General features: G+C 42.5%; 1 protein-coding gene across 4 annotated transcripts in view; it reads right to left on the reverse strand.

Annotated features, from left to right (window-relative positions):
- LOC133383761 (left-right determination factor 1-like) overlaps positions 1-17,702 on the reverse strand; it is a 54,899-nt gene that overhangs the window by 6,246 nt on the left and 30,951 nt on the right. For 2 of the 4 annotated variants that reach the window (XM_061625068.1, XM_061625067.1), the window contains one exon: positions 1,591-1,812. In XM_061625068.1, coding sequence (XP_061481052.1) covers positions 1,591-1,771 — 181 coding nt within the window. In that variant the 5' untranslated portion in view covers positions 1,772-1,812. Of the gene's footprint in view, positions 1-1,590; positions 1,859-3,047; positions 3,119-17,702 lie in introns of those variants that run through there. The other 2 variants (XM_061625069.1, XM_061625066.1) reach the window with 2 other exon arrangements.

Here is a 17,702-nt window from a genome sequence, read left to right on the forward strand (position 1 = left end):
TCCCAAAGACGTTTTTGTTTTTTTCTTAAAAACTGGAAAAATTGAAAAAAATGGATTATGGAATATTTTATTTTAGCATGGTGAATGTTTCATTGAATCTTGCCCCCCCCCACTTTTCTCAGTTCTTTTTATGGGAATGGATGCTTTATGTCTGCTTGACACTCTGGAGGACTAGCAGAGACATAAATAATTTTGTTATTAATGTTGATGGTTTCTTCTGGTTTTTTTTAAATTGTTTTTTGCCTGCTCCTCATAAACTGGCAAAATGAAAGAGGTTCCTTACAGTTCAGGATCTTGTAGCTCCATTTGTTACAAATAAAAGTAAAAAGTTAAAAAAGTAAATTCAATTTGTAATAATTGTTTGAATAAAATGTACTTTTAATACACCAAATGTGATAATTTTATGCCAAACCAATTTGTACATAATTACAGATTATGTTCCTGAAGTAACAAAGTGACTTTCAATCTGTAAAAAGTGCTAATATTGCATTTTTTCAATTTTTCTGAAAATTTCCAGTTTTTCCCTGAACCCCCCCCCCCAAAAAAAAACTGGTTTTTTTCCACGGCTTCAACATTTCTGGAAATTTTACATCTCTATATGCCACATAGTCACTAACACAGCAAGCTGAATTGTACCACACTCCTCACTCTTCCTTGGTTGTTGAGAAATGGTATAGCTCAACTCACCATATGGCTGGAACCCATTAAATAGCTGGTTCCCTATGTAGTTAGAGCCATAATGTAGAAATGTTTAAAGCAGCAGCTGCACAATATGTAGTCAGCTTTCTTCATCTAATCCCTATTTTAAACATTCAGCTTGCTTTTTTGATCCTGGGATATATCTGAAGGCACATGAGGCTATCATCTTGCTGAAGCTTCATTAAGCAGGTCTGGGTCTGCTCAATGCCTGGGTTGGTGACTACTTGGGAACCATATGCACACTGCCTTAGATTCCATGATGGAAGAAAGGTGGGATATAAATGTAGGAAAATAAAGAAATAAAGTACAGATACAGTACAGCAAACGAAGGGGCAATCCTATACCCACTTACCTTGGAGTAAACTTCATTGAACTCAGTGGGTCTTATTTCTCAGACAATTATAGGATTGCACTGTTACTTGGGAGTAGGTCCCTTGAACTCAGCAAACCTTACTTCAGATTAAACACACTTAGGACTGTGCTGCACTTAAGGGGTGCAAATTAATCTAGTGAAAAGTGAATTTCTAATAGTTTAACTGTATGAATACCACTTGCAATATAATATAGGATAAGAACGTTATTCGAGAGGTGTAACTTTCCCTAAAACCAATATTGTAATGCTTTATTTGTTAAACAAGTCTGTATCACCTATATCACCTTATCGTTACTTTTAGTACAAATAGCTTGTATTATACAGAAAGTCTTGAGCTGCAAATTTAATCTTTTGGTAAAAATTTAGGTCTGAATTTCTCAGGATATCTTGTCTCGGTAATTTAATTTGCATTATGTTTGTTTTACAGTATAACATTTTGGAGCAAATATGGATTTCAATTTAGGGTTGGGTTATGCATGCAGTTTAGGTCTGACACTTGTGAGAACAGCAAAGTTTACCTGCATTGCCAGGAATTCCTCTCAAGATCCCAGCTAGACTTGGCAGTGCTCTTCGCTTTGCTCGGCGACGCTTCAGCATGGACATGTATTTATTCCTTATATTTTCTGGAATGACCAGATTCTCCATGTCTGTCCTCTGAAGGGTAGGGACTTCAGGAAGCCCTAATTTATCCAGCAACATCTGTTTGAGTCCTTTCTGGGTAAATCCATTGGCAGTGGCAGCTATGAAGAAGGCACAGGTTATCACCCATCTAAGACTCACAGCCATCCTCTGCCTAGCAATCAATGTTGAAAAGAGTCCCTAAATCTCTCTCTCTCTCTCTCTCTCTTAGACACAAAGCTGTTCTTGGCAGAGAACAGATCTCTCTGGGAGCCTTCAAGCTGCCTGAATGGGAAAGGGATCTAATGTAGTAGCTTTATATAGCAAGTCTGATCCCACTGGCATAACAAATTCCACAAGCAGAAGTGAGGCAGGGGGCTTGAAAGTGTTACATCCCCTTTGATACAGCCAAGCTATAGTAACACCTTCCAGTGCATTTGAACTTAAAACAGCAATATTTAGAAAATTCTCTACATATTCCCCAGTGCTTTCAATGGCCCTAAACATCTCAGGCCTGTCTCATTCATTGGGATGTATTTTAGGCCTACTCAGAGCAGACCCATTGAAATCAGTGAACCTAAGTTACAGGCCTGTAGCCAGCCTAAATGTTTTGGGGGGACCACAAAAAGTAGGGGAGGCAGAAAAAAATCTGTAATAAATTTTATTATTACTATTATTTTGTTAAAAAAATTGGGGGGGCAGAAACATTTTAGGAGGTCAGAAACAATTTATGGAGGCATCCCCTGCAGCCCTCCCCAGCTAGAGGCCTGCTAAGTTAGTCATATTTGTTAACTTCACTGGGTCTACTCTGAGTAGGACTATCACTGAATATCACCCACTGTATTTTTTCCTACCCAATCCCCATGAAAGAAACCACATGCACATGGTAACATTATGAAGCGTGCTGTGACAGGCTTCCTGCAGTAAATGTATGGAGAGGAGGGGAGTAATTCTATGACCACTAAGCATAGTTGAGTCATATTTTATTTATTTATTTGATTATTTTATTTATATCCCGCCCTTCCTCCCAGCATGAGCCCATGGTGGCAAACAAAAGCACTTAAAACACTTTAGACCATCATAAAAACGGACCTTAAAATACATTAAAACAAAACAGCTTTAAAAATATTTTTTTAAAAGCTTTAAAGACATCTTTAAAAAAGGGTTAAAAAACATGTTTTAAAAAACATATTAAAAAGCAATTCCAGCACAGACATATGAGTTTCTATTATTAATAAGATTAGTATTCTCCTTCGTTACAGAGACTGGTCAGATTTCAGTTACTTTAATGGTCAGGAAGTGCAACAGCAGAAGCGTAACATCTATATCTGTGGAGATGTCTACAGTTAAGTCATACCCTCTTACAACTGCCTCACAAGCATGAAAGATCTATCTTGTGTCAGCTCCTCATGGATTTCCTTCTAGATGATCATCCTTCATTGGGCTCAGTGAAGACACCAGCACGGAGTTCATCTATGTGCCAACCTTTTCAAGTGACGGTGGCACAGGGTATCTTATTCACTACAACATCAAACAAGTGCGTCATTTGATTGGCACCTGCAGCGAAAGCTCTCTCTGCATAAATTTCCCATCAGCCTTGCACATTATTGCTATGCAGTAACATAGGCTCATAAGATTAATCAGACTGCTGTTTTATTATTTATTGATATTTAACCAATTTTATTGATGGATTCTCTGTTTTTACTGTATAATGTATGTATATTCCTTTTTATGTTAGGGTATTTTAAGTAAACCACTTAGGGATTTTGCATATTAAACGGTATATAAATATTATTAATTATAATGAATGATAAACCAGCAAGCTTTGCACAAAGCCTTGTAGATGCCAGTGGAGATATGCCAATGTTCAAAGCAACTAAAGTGCATTTCTACAGGGTACAAATCTACGGTGGGTACATACATCACCAACATGCTCAACACTACACCAAAAGGAATAGAACTATTTCAGGGTTTTGGAGATAAAGATGGAAAAGACTAAAAATTGTCACATAAGATTAATTTTTCTAACAACAGCTATGTTAAAAAATAATATTCTCCAGAACAATCTCTCTAGTCCATGTACTTTCTTTTGCCAAGTTTGTGAATTATTACAATTACATTGTTGTTGAAAAACAGTCTTTATCATAACACTTGGGAGGTTTATCTCCCAGAACCAGGCAAGGTTGAAAGCTAGATTTCTGAAATATGTAGGATGTGCATTTCATATTATTTTTTTCTATGTCCTCTTGTGACTTTAAATATAGCATGTGAGGTTTGTTTTATTTTAAGCTGCATTTTGTACATCTTCTGACATGTAATTCATTGCTTTTCAGGGGAAAAGCTTGTAAAATCCGATTACTGCATTAACACCAATTATTGCAGAAGACAATTGCCTTTGAAGAGGAACAAAACAAAACAAAAATGAACTTTGAGAGTTATTATCATTTAAATTTGGGGAATGTTTGCCTTGTTGATCTCTGTGACATTTCCATTCATATCAATCAGAAAGTGCATAGTTAGTGGGGGGGAAAGAACATAAGAAGAGCCCCGCTGGACCAGACCAGAGGCCTATCGAATACAGCATCCTGTTTCCCACAATGGCCAACCAGATGCTTATGGGAAGCTCACAAGCAGGACATGAGAATAGTCCTCTCCTGTTAGTATCCCATAGCAACTGGCAGACAGCATATACAGGGTCACAACTTAGCCTTATCTGCCATGAATTTGTCTGATCCCTTTTTTAATAAGTTGGTGGCTATAGCTATGCCTTGTGGTAGCAAATTGCTACATCTTGTGACAGCAAATTCCATAACTGCACGGTATGAAGAAGTACTTCCATTTGTTTGTCCTGACCTTTCCACCACTCAGTTTCATTGGATGACCCTGGATTCTAGTATGATGAAAGAGGAAGAAAAACTTACAGATCTACTTTCTCCACACCAAGCATGATTTTGAAAACCTGTGTTCTGTCTGCTCCTTATTTAGCTTGTTCTAAACTGAAAGCACCAAAATGTTATAACCTTTTGTGGAGTTGCTCCAGCTTCCTGATTTTATTTATGATTACATTCCTATCTCATCATTCCTCCACGCTCAAGGTGGTGTACATGATTCTTTTCCTCCTCATTTTATCCTTACAGCAACCCTGTTAGGTAGGTTAGGATGGCAGATAGTGTCTGGCCTGAGGTCACTCAGAGAGCCTGAGGGCTGGGTGGGGATACGAACCAGTCTCCCAAGTCCTAGTCCAACTCTAACCATTACACCATACTGACTCAAATTTTGAACATTTTGGTTGCCCTGTTCTGCAACTTCTCCAGTTCTACAGTACAATTTTTAAGATGCAGTGACTAGAACGGTACACACTATTCTACAAATTTATATAAAATGCAATATGAGAAGTTTTACATTTGATCCCTAATGAAATATAAAAGGATTAAACTTGCCTTTTTCGCAACTGAGCTTACATTTTTTATCAAGCTATCCACAATAGCCCTAGAGTCTCTTTCCTGGTCAGTCATCACCAAGAGAGACCCCAATAGTGTACATCTAAATTTAGGAGGGTGTTGTTTCTGTCTCACTTAATTTTAACCAGTTATTGATTTAACATAAGAACATAAGAAGAGCCCTGCTAGATCAGGCTAGTTGCCCATCTACTTATTCATTTATTTAATTTGTATCCCACCCTTCCTCCCAGCAGGAGCCCGGGGCGGCAAACAAAGCACTAAAACACTTTAAAACATCATAAAAACAGATCTTAAAATACATTAAAACAAAACAGCATTTAAAACATTTTTAAAAACAACCTTAAAAAGGGTTAAAAACATTATTAAAAAACCTATTAAACAATTCTGACACAGATGCAGACTGGGATAGGTCTCAACTTAAAGGCTTGTTGAAAGAGGAAAGTCCAGTATCCTGTTGTCGGTGGCCAATCAGATGCCTATGGGAAGCATGCAAGCAGGACCCAAGCACAACAGCACTCTCCCCTCCTATAGTTTCCGGTAACTGTATTCTTATCCCATGATGGCTATGTTTACTCAGGAGTCTTTGGCGAGGGACTTTGTCAACCCCTTATTGAAAGTCCAAGTGTACTTGATCACCACATGCTCGTTGACACACTCAAAGAACTCTGAAAGGTTTTTCTTCACCAAGACTTGTTCTTTCTATATGTTTGATACTTTTGTCTTTTGTAACGCTTTCTACCGAAAATAAAATCCAGTTCATTTGAATGTTTACATTAATTTTTAATGAGGCTTTAATAGTTTATCCTTTCCAAAGACGCACAATTCGAAAGGAATGTATTTTTTTTTAAGTACAGCATAATCTTAAACTTAAGTGATCATGACCCAGAATGCTCCCCTTATATGTCAGTGGGCTATCTACATGGCTGGAGTTGCTCACAAGGATCCCCACCCCAACCATAATTATTACCTTTTAGCAGCTTTCCTAAATACTTAAAGGATTCAGGACACGCCTAGAATACAAACTTGCATAAATGTACATAGTGCTTCTGGGGAAATTAAGATGGCTCATGGCTTCAGTCTCACCACTAGTGCACTCTGCAGCATGCCCAGCATGTAAATAATTTAAGAGAGCTTTGGCTATGGGTGCAATAAATAAATAAATAAACAAACAAGTAAGTTTTAAAAAGGGAGGGAATGACAAGAGATCTGGGGGACCATCACAAAAGGTTTAGCCCCTTGGACCACTGCTTAATAACAGCCCTGCCTGTTAGGAGGCAGGGACAAAATGGGGAGGTCTGGGTTGCCACACGTATGTGCTAAGCACCATAAGAAAGGAAGCACAGTGGTCTGTGAGCAGTACAGGAGCAATTCCCTGCACACCCTGGTGCTGAATGCAGAGATATTTGCAGACACAGAACTCTCTTCTATAAAAGTATCTGGAAAGCCAAGAGATGAACAGAAATGGTTGGCTGTAACAGAACTGAAAATCCATAGATAAATCTGCAGTTACTATCAAGCAATCTCTTTGCTTCTGCATTCCCCCCCACCCCCAAATCCACACATCTGTTGCAATTCAGTGGCTCTGACATCTCCCTGTTCTGTGCTCCACAATACAATGGAGCAATGGAGAATCCAAATGAATAAGGCAGCTGGCATTCCCCACCTAGGATTTTTTTGACCTACCTGTTTTTAAAATGCCACCCTGGGCTCCTTTTTGGAGGAAGGGCAGGATATAAATTTAATAATACATAAAATAAAAATCCCCAAATCTCTTATATTTTTAATATCTAATTCCTTCGAGCCTTTTTAAAAAGCCAGTAATCCCACAAATGCAAAATATTTGCCTTCATAGTTAGTGTTGCTATAGAAAAGAACAAGAAGCCCCTGTGTATGCAGGGCCTTAGATCTCATCCATTATTTAGAAATAAATCCCTTGGTTTTATTGGATTGCTCCATTTGCTTGTCATAGTCTTAATCCAAAAACTCCAGGGAGCATGCAGAGTTTCTGCTATGCATGTGGATTCTGATGCACAGAATCTGTCCTCTTTTGTGACCATGGACCGCCCAATTCACTTCAGTGCTGAGGAAATCTCACATGCAGAAACATGATGTGTACATTTATTTATTTAAGGTATTTTGTATACCACACTTTATAAATTCTTAACTCGGTTGACAGTACAATTTCAGTGCACTTTCCCCAACACTAGAGTGAATTAGGCAGCTTCTGCCTCCATGGAACCTCCTGTGTCCACTGGAGTACCACAGAGCTTTGGGTTAAGGCAACAATATTTAGGACTAGTATGACAGAAATTCCGTTCCATGAGCCTAAATCATAAACCTTTAGGCCATTTCCATATCTGTTCTTATGTATAGTCTGTTCTTATGTATAGACTCCATAGAGTGAGAGAACTGAGAAAACAGTGTTCAACCTCTTCTGGATGGAGCTACAGTATGGGATCAGATCCTCCGCGTGGAGGTCTGCAACAGATCCAGCTTTGTCAATAGTTGGTGTTAGTGGCATGGAGTGCCATTCATCAGCTGCAGGCTGCTGTTGTCAGGTCTACAGAGATAGCCTGGCTGGCTATGGTTATCCATATTATGGTAACCTCCGAATTAGATTACTTCAATGTAGTGTATGTGGGACTGCCTTTGAACTTCTTGGTCCACAATGCTGGTATGAACTGTACTAGCCATTGAGAACATACCTTGCCAGTCCTTCAGCCACTTCACTGGCTGCCAGCCCATTTCAAAGGTGCTTGCCTTTAAAGCATTAAATGGCTTGGGGCCAAAGACCGCCTTTTCCCATGAATCTTCCAGTATAATGAAGTTGTCTTCCAATGCCCTTTTCCAGGTGCCTCCACCAACAAAAGTTATGTGGGTGCTGGTCAAGAAAGGGCCTTCTCAGTTGTTGCACCCTGCCTTTGGAATGCAGGGTGATACAGGGAGGCTTGCTGACTACAGACTCCTTTGTCTTTTTGGCACCAGCAGAGTATCTTGTTATTTACCAAGGCCTTTGAAATCTCTGATTATTATTTATCTGACTGTTGTGTTTTTATGTCTGCCGTTAACTGATATTTATCATTTAATCTTGTATTATAATATTAAGCATGTGTATTACAGACCGCTTCAAACTCTTTGAGCCTAGGTGGCCTGCGGCCTGCAGGGGCTTCTTGATTTAAGCTGCAAAGAAGGTCCTAAAAGAGGGCTCAATTGTATTATTTATTTTATGTAAGAATATATTACCAAAAAAATAGAAACATGAGATTGGGTCTGCTTATTTATTTGTGATGACTTTAAAAGAGGATTAGCCAAATTAATGGAGGATAAGACTATAAAGTGCTACTAGCCATGATGGCTATGGTCTGCCTCCATAGCTGGAGGCAGTATACTTTCAAATACCAGTTGCTGGAACCTGCAGGAGGGAAAAGTGCTCTTGCACTCAGGTCCTGCTTGCAGACTTTCCATAGGCATCTGGTTGGCCAATGACAAGAGGACGCTGGACTAAATGGGCCACTGGCCTGATCCAGCAGGCTCTTCTTATGTTCTTAAATTATTTATGACTACAAGGATCACCATGGAGGGCACAGCTACTGTGCTGCCATATCGGTGGTGGTATTGCTAGTCCCCATCTCAAAGAAGTTACCTCTTATTTGAGTTGCTTCCTGGTGAGTTTTCCATCACTGCTGGGAACAGCATCTGGAAGTGTGTTGGGTGTGGTTAGCATTTGGGCATTATTCTCTTTCTGTGTACTCAGTTACTGAGCATGATCAGGCAAACAATTAATTATATACCAAACGCAAAGGAAGACAATCCTCATTCTTCTTTGCCACATTTTGCTGACATTCAGAAAATGTTATATTTTGTCATTTTCTTGGCTGCTACCAAACCACTTACACTGAAGGAATGAGTATTTAGATTGAACACTCCCACTTCTAACACAGGTCTGAAGCTTTACCTTTTGTAGTAAGTCTTCCTCTATATTCCAATCACAGCTTCTCAGTATGCGTACATACATCATTAATGTATGTGTACATTAATGCGGACATTACTCATGTAATACCACTCAATTGTGTGGCCTACATGCATGTAATATCTACATTCCTACAGAGAGGTGTCTTCCATGGCAGGAATTTTGTAATGTGTGAAAGTAGCAAGACTTTCTTTGGATAGCCTGAAATGCAAAGTTGATACTTTGAGCTGTTCTTTGGCATTTTGGATTTGAATTGCTTGTTGGGGGTCTTGAAGGAGAGCAAGCAATCATGAATGAGAAAAGGAAAAACACCGAGAAATGTGTCAGTGAAGGTGGTATAATGGATTAAAACAATTATATAAGACAAAAAGTTTTGATATATTTTGGAATTTCTAGGGATGAGGTAAGAATCTTCGCTTCAATACAATTTATTTTTTTTGTGGATGAAGCTTAACTTCTGCAAGGAGTTGTTAGCCCTTTTTAGTTTCTGGAGCGTCTCTGCCTTCTTTTTCTTCCCCTCAGATCTGTCAATTGCTCTTCCTAGTCCTAGCCAAGCTGTTACATCTTCTTCAAATCTAGACATCTCATTTTGTCAGTACTTAAGGACATCAGAATGCATATTATGAAACCCACTGCAGTTATTAATTTACTGCATTGATTTCTTTAATGGGTGTCTCAAATCATCATTGTGAAATAAAGCCCTGATTATTATAATTTTCTTTTAACCAAGTTTAATGCAGGGAAAAAAACCCTGTAAACATGTTTGTGTATTCTGAAGGAATAAAAATACACAAAGCTGTGACTACTGTTGTCACCACATAGAAGTACCTTACCCAGGAGTACAAATGAAGGTCTGAATTACCAGCTCATTCTTTTTATGGACTTGAGTGATATGAGTTAGTCTGTTAAGAATTCATGATAAGTACAATCTTTTCTGAAAGGCAAAGCATTTGCAGTGAGGGCCTCTAGATGAGAGAATGCCTTCTTTCATGTCTGAAGTCCAGTCTAATAGACAGAAACCCCTTTAATGTCAAATGTGTATTGGAAACAGATTTATGAGCTCCACAGGTAACATAAAATTATTAGGCAAACAGTTGAAGCTCAGTTAGAAAGAAAAAATGTGGATTGAACTCTTTTTCACACAGTGGTGATTATCTCCTCCAATTGCTGGATTTACTATTCTCTTTTTGTCATGCAAACAAGAAAAGGCAAGCATTTTACAGGAGCTCTTTCTGTGTGATGTGTATTGGTCTCTACATGGTGGATTTAAAATGTCAGACGGGGGATTTAAAGAGTCTGCAAAGAATGAAATATAAGACTTTCAGTCAAAGTTTGCATATAAAGTTTATGGTGGCCATGTCATTAAATGTAAGAATAGTTTTGACTGTCTAACCATACCTTAACACCTGCTTTGTTGCAGGTGTGTATTTGCATAATGACAGCACGCTCATTCATCAATAAATGCTATGTGTTAATAGGGAAGCATGATTAGGCTTAAACCTTATCTTAAAGATTTTGACAGATAAACATGGACATTTCATTTGCAATTGAAAGTAAGTCAGATTATTTGCTAAAGGCAGATAGTGCCTCAGTTTATTTAATCTTATATTTTTCATAGTTGTTAAATCAGTGGACCAGTTTGCAAGTCATGCTATGCCATAGTTTAATGCAATCTGCACCTGCAGGAACGACATGCAGCAAGCCTCCTCTCTCTTCTTACGCTCTAGAAGGGTTTGGAAACTTTTGCTGCTGCTTTTTGTTAACTGCAGCTTGCCATCTTGTTTGGATCTGGAACTGTGGTTAATATTAACTATAGTAGTTTGAACATCCAGTTTCAAAAGCCATAGTTCGAAGTTGGCTTCTTTTAAACTAACCATAGTTACCACTGACCACAGTTTGTCAGTGCAGACAGCAAGGCAAACCACAGTTAAGCAAAAGTGGAAGAGAAAGCTTTTGAACTCCTCCCTCTGCTACACAGGAGAACAGGGGAAGGGGGAGCACACAAGTCCAAAGTTCACTGTGGCTCATTCCTGCTTATGCATGTCATGCTAAACCATGATTTAGAGCACCAGTGGCGAACCTCCAGCCCATGGGCCAAATTTGGCCCTGCATGGGTCCCAATACGGTTCACAAGGCCATTTCCTCAAAAAAACCACCCATCTACCATTATATGTGATGCCAGGTGTGTGGCAGGTAGAGACACAGCTGTATGGGCTGTGCAACCGAGTCCTGTGCATGGGGAACTCAATTGTACAGCCGATCCCTGCAGAAAGCAGCTTTGCCAGCCCTATGCTTGGCACTTAAGAGGTGCTGAGCACAGGGTTTGCAAAGTGCTTTACACAGTGTTTCCCAAATGGCACTTGGCAAGTCCTGTGCTTGGCTCTTCCCAAGTGCTGAACATAAGGCTGGCCAAGCCATTGCACTGTGGTTTCAAGGGCCTGACAACCAGCTGATTGGTGCTCTGCAAGGAACTTTGACAACCTACCTGTCAAAGTTGGCCTGGGGGGGGAGGACTGATAAGGATCTATCCTCCTGGGCCAAAAAGGTTCACCACCCCTGGTTTAGAGTGATGTGTCAACATGGCCATTATGTCTTAATATGGGGAAGCTGGTAGAATGGCATTGCCTTCTTCCATATTCCTTGAATGCTATGGTTCCTAAATAATACCACAGCTGTATCAGAACAAAGATAATAACCACTAAGGTTCTACATGTCCCAGAGAGTCTAAATATATAGACCTTCTGCTTTAAAATACAATGATCTTCTGAAAAAGCCAACCCATTTGCTGTGTGCTATGATGTTAAGTTCAGGTCCTGAACAAGGCCCAGGATTTTCAATGTTCTTATCAGTAGGCAGCTAGTGACTTGCTTTTCAGCTCAGTACTGTCACTTGGTCTTATTCCCCGTAAGTTCTTATGTCTTAAAAAGAGACAAGTGGTCTATAGGCACATATTCCATAGGTAAACAAAGCTGCCTAAGTTGAAGTTGACCCTGTAAGCTGCCTGGGAACTTGTAGTGTGTTTTAATAATATTGTGAGCTGCCTTGGGTGGCCTATGCCCCCCCCCCAACAGCATACACATTTAATATATAAATTTACAAGTAACCACATGTAAACCACTCAGTTTTTTGGGGAAAGTATAAATAGAAAAAACAAACACACAAACCATCTTTGTGGAACTTTCTTATGTAAGGGTTAATGGACGCCATTAGCAAAGAAGGATTCAGCACGTAGACCAGAAGGAGGCGCAAGCGCAGAGGATTGTTCTAGGAATGGAAAATTACCAGCTATACAGTTATGTTTTGTGCAACACACTCACCAATGTATCTTTTCTGTTGTCTGTAACCCAATAAAAGAGCTGTGCCTCAACTGTCAACAGACACAGTTTGGAGGACAAATTCCCCTGTGTCTCTGCTAGCAATAAAAGTCATCTGATGAATCGAACTTGGGCCTGAGACTCAAATTCTTACCTTAACATTTGGCGCCCGAACAGGGACATAAGGTCAAGGGTATTCCCCCTTGTCCTACAGCGGAGTTCTCGGTCAGGGATATTTCCCCTGCACCTTCCTTGGGCCGTGCGGTTCCCCGGATCGCTTCACTACTCTGCAGGGAGCGCGCCTTCAGCAGTTGCTGATGCCCGGCTGGGCTAGGGAGGAGGCCGGGGAGCGACGCGGAACCAACGGAGGCCTTCCAGAAGTTCGGTCCAGATCACTTTAAACCAGTACCGGAGGTGTTCACCGTCAGGCGAGTATTAAGGGATCCCTTTCTGTTCTGTCCTGTTTCTGCCTGCCAGCTGATCCCAGTGGATCGAAGGGGGGTCTGATCAACCTCCATTTCTGTTTCTCTGTCGGGAGGTTTGGGAAGGGGGGTTTCTTGTCGTGTGCTTGGTGAGTGTGTGACTGACCGCTCAATTTCCACGTCTGGCCATTGGACGTACTAGTCCTGGGACGCCTTTGGGTGTCTTGAAAGTCCAGGGGACGTGGGCAGCGGAGCGTGCCTGTAACCTTTACCTCAGCAAGTCGCTTCCCCCAATTCCTATAGGCGACTTGTGTCCTGTGCCCCCTCCCTTCTCTATGTGTTATCCACTATCCTGAATTGATTAGGTTAGGAAGGAGTTAGGTCAGGATGGGGGGAGGCTCTTCAACCCCTTTGGCTCTCATGGCGAAACACTTTCCTGAAGTCTTTGATACCAGTATCTGCAATGTGCAGACCATGAAGACTAAATGTTCCTGGGACTGGCCTAGACTTGGGCCCTTAGTAGACTGGCCAGCAGAGGGCACTTTCTATGGCCCCATCATTTCCCGCCTCTGGAATGTAGTTACAGTAGAAGGCAATCCCGGATGCCCTGAAGATATTCCTTATGTGAAAGGATGGAGGAAAGTGGCAAGTAATCCGCCACCTTGGGCAAAGAAGTGGGTGGAGAACGCCGCCACGATTATGTTAACTCAGGTCAAGAAGACTTCTAAGACAGGCCGCGAAATAAGCCAGAAGGCCAAGATGCAGCCTGATCTTGATTATACTGTCACCTGGAAACAGAAGGCTGCCTCAGAAGGCCAGGCCGAGAAACCAGAAAAACCTGTTCTAGAAAATCAACCTGAAGAATCACCCCCACCATATGTGTGTCCTTGCCCACCTTCGGCACCGTTAACTCCGTTACCCCTTATAACTGAGACGCCAGAAAAATCCTTGTACCAGCCCTTACCCAGAGAAGAAAGCCAAGGAAGCCCCTTAGAGGAGGGCATTGAGAATCTCCGAAGGTCCGTTCGGCTAATAGAAAAGGAACTAGGGAAACCCAATCCCGAGAGTATTCATGAAAGAAATTCCGAAAGCTCTAGAATCCTGCCTGTTCGTATGGTCCCAGCTATGATCCCCGCCCCAGACCCAATTGATCCTGGCAAAGTAGCCTATAAATCAGTCAATACTTTCACGTATGTGCCATTTAGTTCCTCCGATTTGCTTAACTGGAAAAATCATGGACCATCATATGAGGAGGAACCGGAGAAATTTGTGGACATGGTTGAAGGCATAGTGTCAGCCCAGAACCCCACCTGGTCTGATATACAACAGTTACAGGGATATCTGATGACTACTGAGCAAAGAATGCAAATTCAGGTCAACTTAGAAGAGGCTGCAGGCAAGATTGCCAGGCAGGAAGGAGCGAGAGATGAAGATCGAACAATGTATATAGCCAGATATGCTCCGACTGTGAACCCTCGATGGGACCTTTCTAGTGGAGCGGACCGCACCGCCATGCGTCAGTATCAACAAGCCTTTGTGGAGGCAGTGAAGAAAGGGCGAAAGCGAATGATGAACATGCAAAAGATCCACGATGTAGTTCAGGAAAAGGATGAAAGCCCTGGGGCTTTTCTTGAACGACTTTTTAAGGCATACCAGAGATACACCCCCATTGACCCTGAGGATGAAAGGAACCGACAGACAGTGGCGCTGGCCTTCGTGTCCCAATCAGCACCAGACATCAGAAAGAAGTTACAGAAAGCTGAGGGCTTCGAAGGAATGCCCCTCAGCCAGTTGAAGGTTCTAGCAGATGAAGTATTTCTCAATCGAGATGTGGAAGAGAAACGGGAACAAGCGAAACGGATGAAGGAAAAAGCTAATCTTCTTGCAGCTGTTCTGAGGCCCCAGGAGTCACGGGAACAATTCCCACACCCTCGTCCATCTTTAGGACGTAATCAATGTGCATATTGTAAAAAGGAAGGCCATTGGAAAAACGAATGTTCAGAAAGACCCCGGGAACAGTGGAGAAGTTATGGCCGAGGCATTAGACCCGGCAGGGGCCGAGGTCAGGAAAGGGGACAAGGAGGGCTCAACCATCAGGCATTATCGTCTTCCCAGACACAGCAGCCTGCTCGGACCATGACTGCAGAGGATTATTATACAGAAGACTGAGGATGCCTACGGGGCATTCTGCCTCCCGACCCCGTACTGGAAATCACTGTGGGAGGCAGGAAAATCAAGGGCCTTCTGGACTCCGGAGCTCAGCGTTCGGTCCTCAACGTGCTGCCTGCTGAGTTGTCCATTAAGAAGAAAACCTGTATACCTGTCATAGGGGCGGGAGGACAAATCCTTCAGGCCCCCCAGTTTAAACCAGTAGGCACCAAGGTTGATTCCTGTAAGGTTGATCACGAGTTCATCCTGATCCCTTCTTGCCCAATACCATTAATCGGCCGCAATCTACTCTGTAAAGTTCAAGCTACCTTGTCTTTTCACCCAGATGGCCGAGTCACCGCCATGGCTAACGGACAGCCTCTGACGTTGACTTGCCCCCTCCAGGAAGCCTGGAGGCTCGGACCAGCCATGGGTCTATGTGCGCCGGCAATTATTCATCAGTCACCGACAGCCCTCCGTGTCATCGGGGCTGTTCCCGGAGTGTGGGCTGAAGATCACCCTGGAGGGTTGGCCAGACTGGCCATACCCCTTCGGACAGAATTGAAGGACGATTACACCGTAGTTAATCAAGCCCAGTACCCAATTCCAGCAGAGGCCCGAATCTCCATGCATGAACATTTGGGGAAACTAGTTCAACTTAAGGTCCTGGTGCCAACCACATCTGCTTGGAATACCCCCTTGTTACCTGTAATAAAGCCCAGTTCTGGACCAGTCCCCCTCTATCGTCCAGTGCAAGACCTCCGATTGGTAAATCAGCAAACCAAAGATATTGTGGCGGCGGTCGCTAATCCATACTCTCTGATAGGATTGATCCCTGGAGGAAGTCAGTGGTATTCTGTGATTGATTTGAAAGACGCTTTCTTTACTATCCCCTTACACCCCGATTCTCAAGCAATCTTTGCTTTTACCTGGGAACATCCACAGACTGGTCGAAAAAGACAGTTCACCTGGTCACGGTTGCCTCAAGGGTTCAAGAATTCACCCACCCTGTTTGGCCAGCAACTAGCCAAGGACCTCCAGCAATTCCAAGAGGAGGTCGGGTTAGTGCTTCAGTACGTAATGACCTCCTCCTGCCCCGCCGGACTGAACAAGAATGCTGCACCGACACGGTCGAATTACTCAGATGGCTCCAGAACTGTGGGTACCGTGCCAGTAGGGCCAAAGCTCAAATATGTAGCCAAGAAGTCACCTACTTAGGATTCACGATCAAGAAGGATACCCGTGTTTTAGGCAGTAGTAGAACCCAGGCTATTAGTTGCCTGCCCCGGCCTACCAACAAGAAGGAGCTCCGTGTATTTTTGGGAATGGCTGGCTACTGTCGTATTTGGATTTTAGATTAAGCTTCTATGGCTAAACCATTATACGACCTGTTAACAGGAAGGATGCCAGAATCTCATCCCATAAATTGGACCAGAGAAGAAATCCAGGCCTTAGAACGGTTAAAGCAGTCATTAACTAGCTCACCTGCTTTAGGGTTACCAGACATTACTAAACCCTTTCAGCTTTTTGTCGATGAGAGAAAAGGAACCGCTGTGGGAGTTCTCACCCAGCAAGTTGGAACCTGGAACCGACCGGTCGCGTATCTCAGCAAAAATATGGATCCTGTTAGCCGAGGATGGCCAGGCTGCCTCCGGAGTATAGCGGCAGCCTCGCTTCTCTTGACAGAAGCTGTCAAACTGACGTACGGCCAAACTATAGAAGTGACTGCATCCCATTCTATCCAATCTTTACTAGAAGTGCATGGGCCTAAATGGATGACCAACTCTCGCTTGGTAAAATATCGAGCCCAGCTATGTGAGAATCCCAATATAATTGTAAGGGACCGAGCGACCCTGAATCCGGCTACCCTGATGCCTCTGCCTGGACGGTTAATACACCAGTGTGATGAAATTATGTCAACCGTACATTCCAGCCGACCAGATTTGAAGGATGTGCCAATCCCTGGGGGAATCGTATTGTTTACTGATGGAAGCAGCTCTATCATAAATGGAGTCCGGCATGCAGGGTATGCTGTGGTCACTGAAGATCAAATCCTAATGGCTAAACCTCTGCCACCTGGTACATCTGCCCAGAAAGCTGAACTCATAGCCCTAATTGAAGCCTTGAAGTGGGCTGGAGGGAAAAAGGTTACCATCCACACCGACTCTAAATATGCCTTCTTAACTGTACAAGTACATGGGGCCCTTTATCGGGAAAGAGGATTTCTGACTGCAGAAGGCAAGGAGGTGGCACATGCCCCTGAAATTCGCCAATTACTGGAAGTCGTTTGGAAGCCTGCACGAGTAGCTGTAATCCATTGTCGAGCCCACACAGGGAAAGCTAACCCTGTGGCTAGAGGAAATGCTAGAGCTGATAAGGCTGCCAAAGAAGCCGCCTTGGAATCTTTGCCCAAGACTAATAATATAATGACTATTTCGTTACCCTCTCTGACTCAAGTCCCGCAATATACCCAGGAAGAAATTGAGGAGAGTCAGAGACAAAATTATACCCTTCAACGGGGCTGGTATGTTCTTACTGATGGCAGGGTTTGGGTACCCCAAAGGTTGGCCCGTACAGCTGTTTTCCATATGCACAATCAATGCCACCTAGGAAAAGAAGCACTCCGACACTTAATTGAGAAGACTATGTTTATTGATAAACTTGCTTCCCTGTGCACTGAAGCATCTCGACGATGTG

Source organism: Rhineura floridana, chromosome 4 (genome assembly GCF_030035675.1).
Source record: "Rhineura floridana isolate rRhiFlo1 chromosome 4, rRhiFlo1.hap2, whole genome shotgun sequence".
NCBI lineage: Eukaryota > Metazoa > Chordata > Lepidosauria > Squamata > Rhineuridae > Rhineura > Rhineura floridana.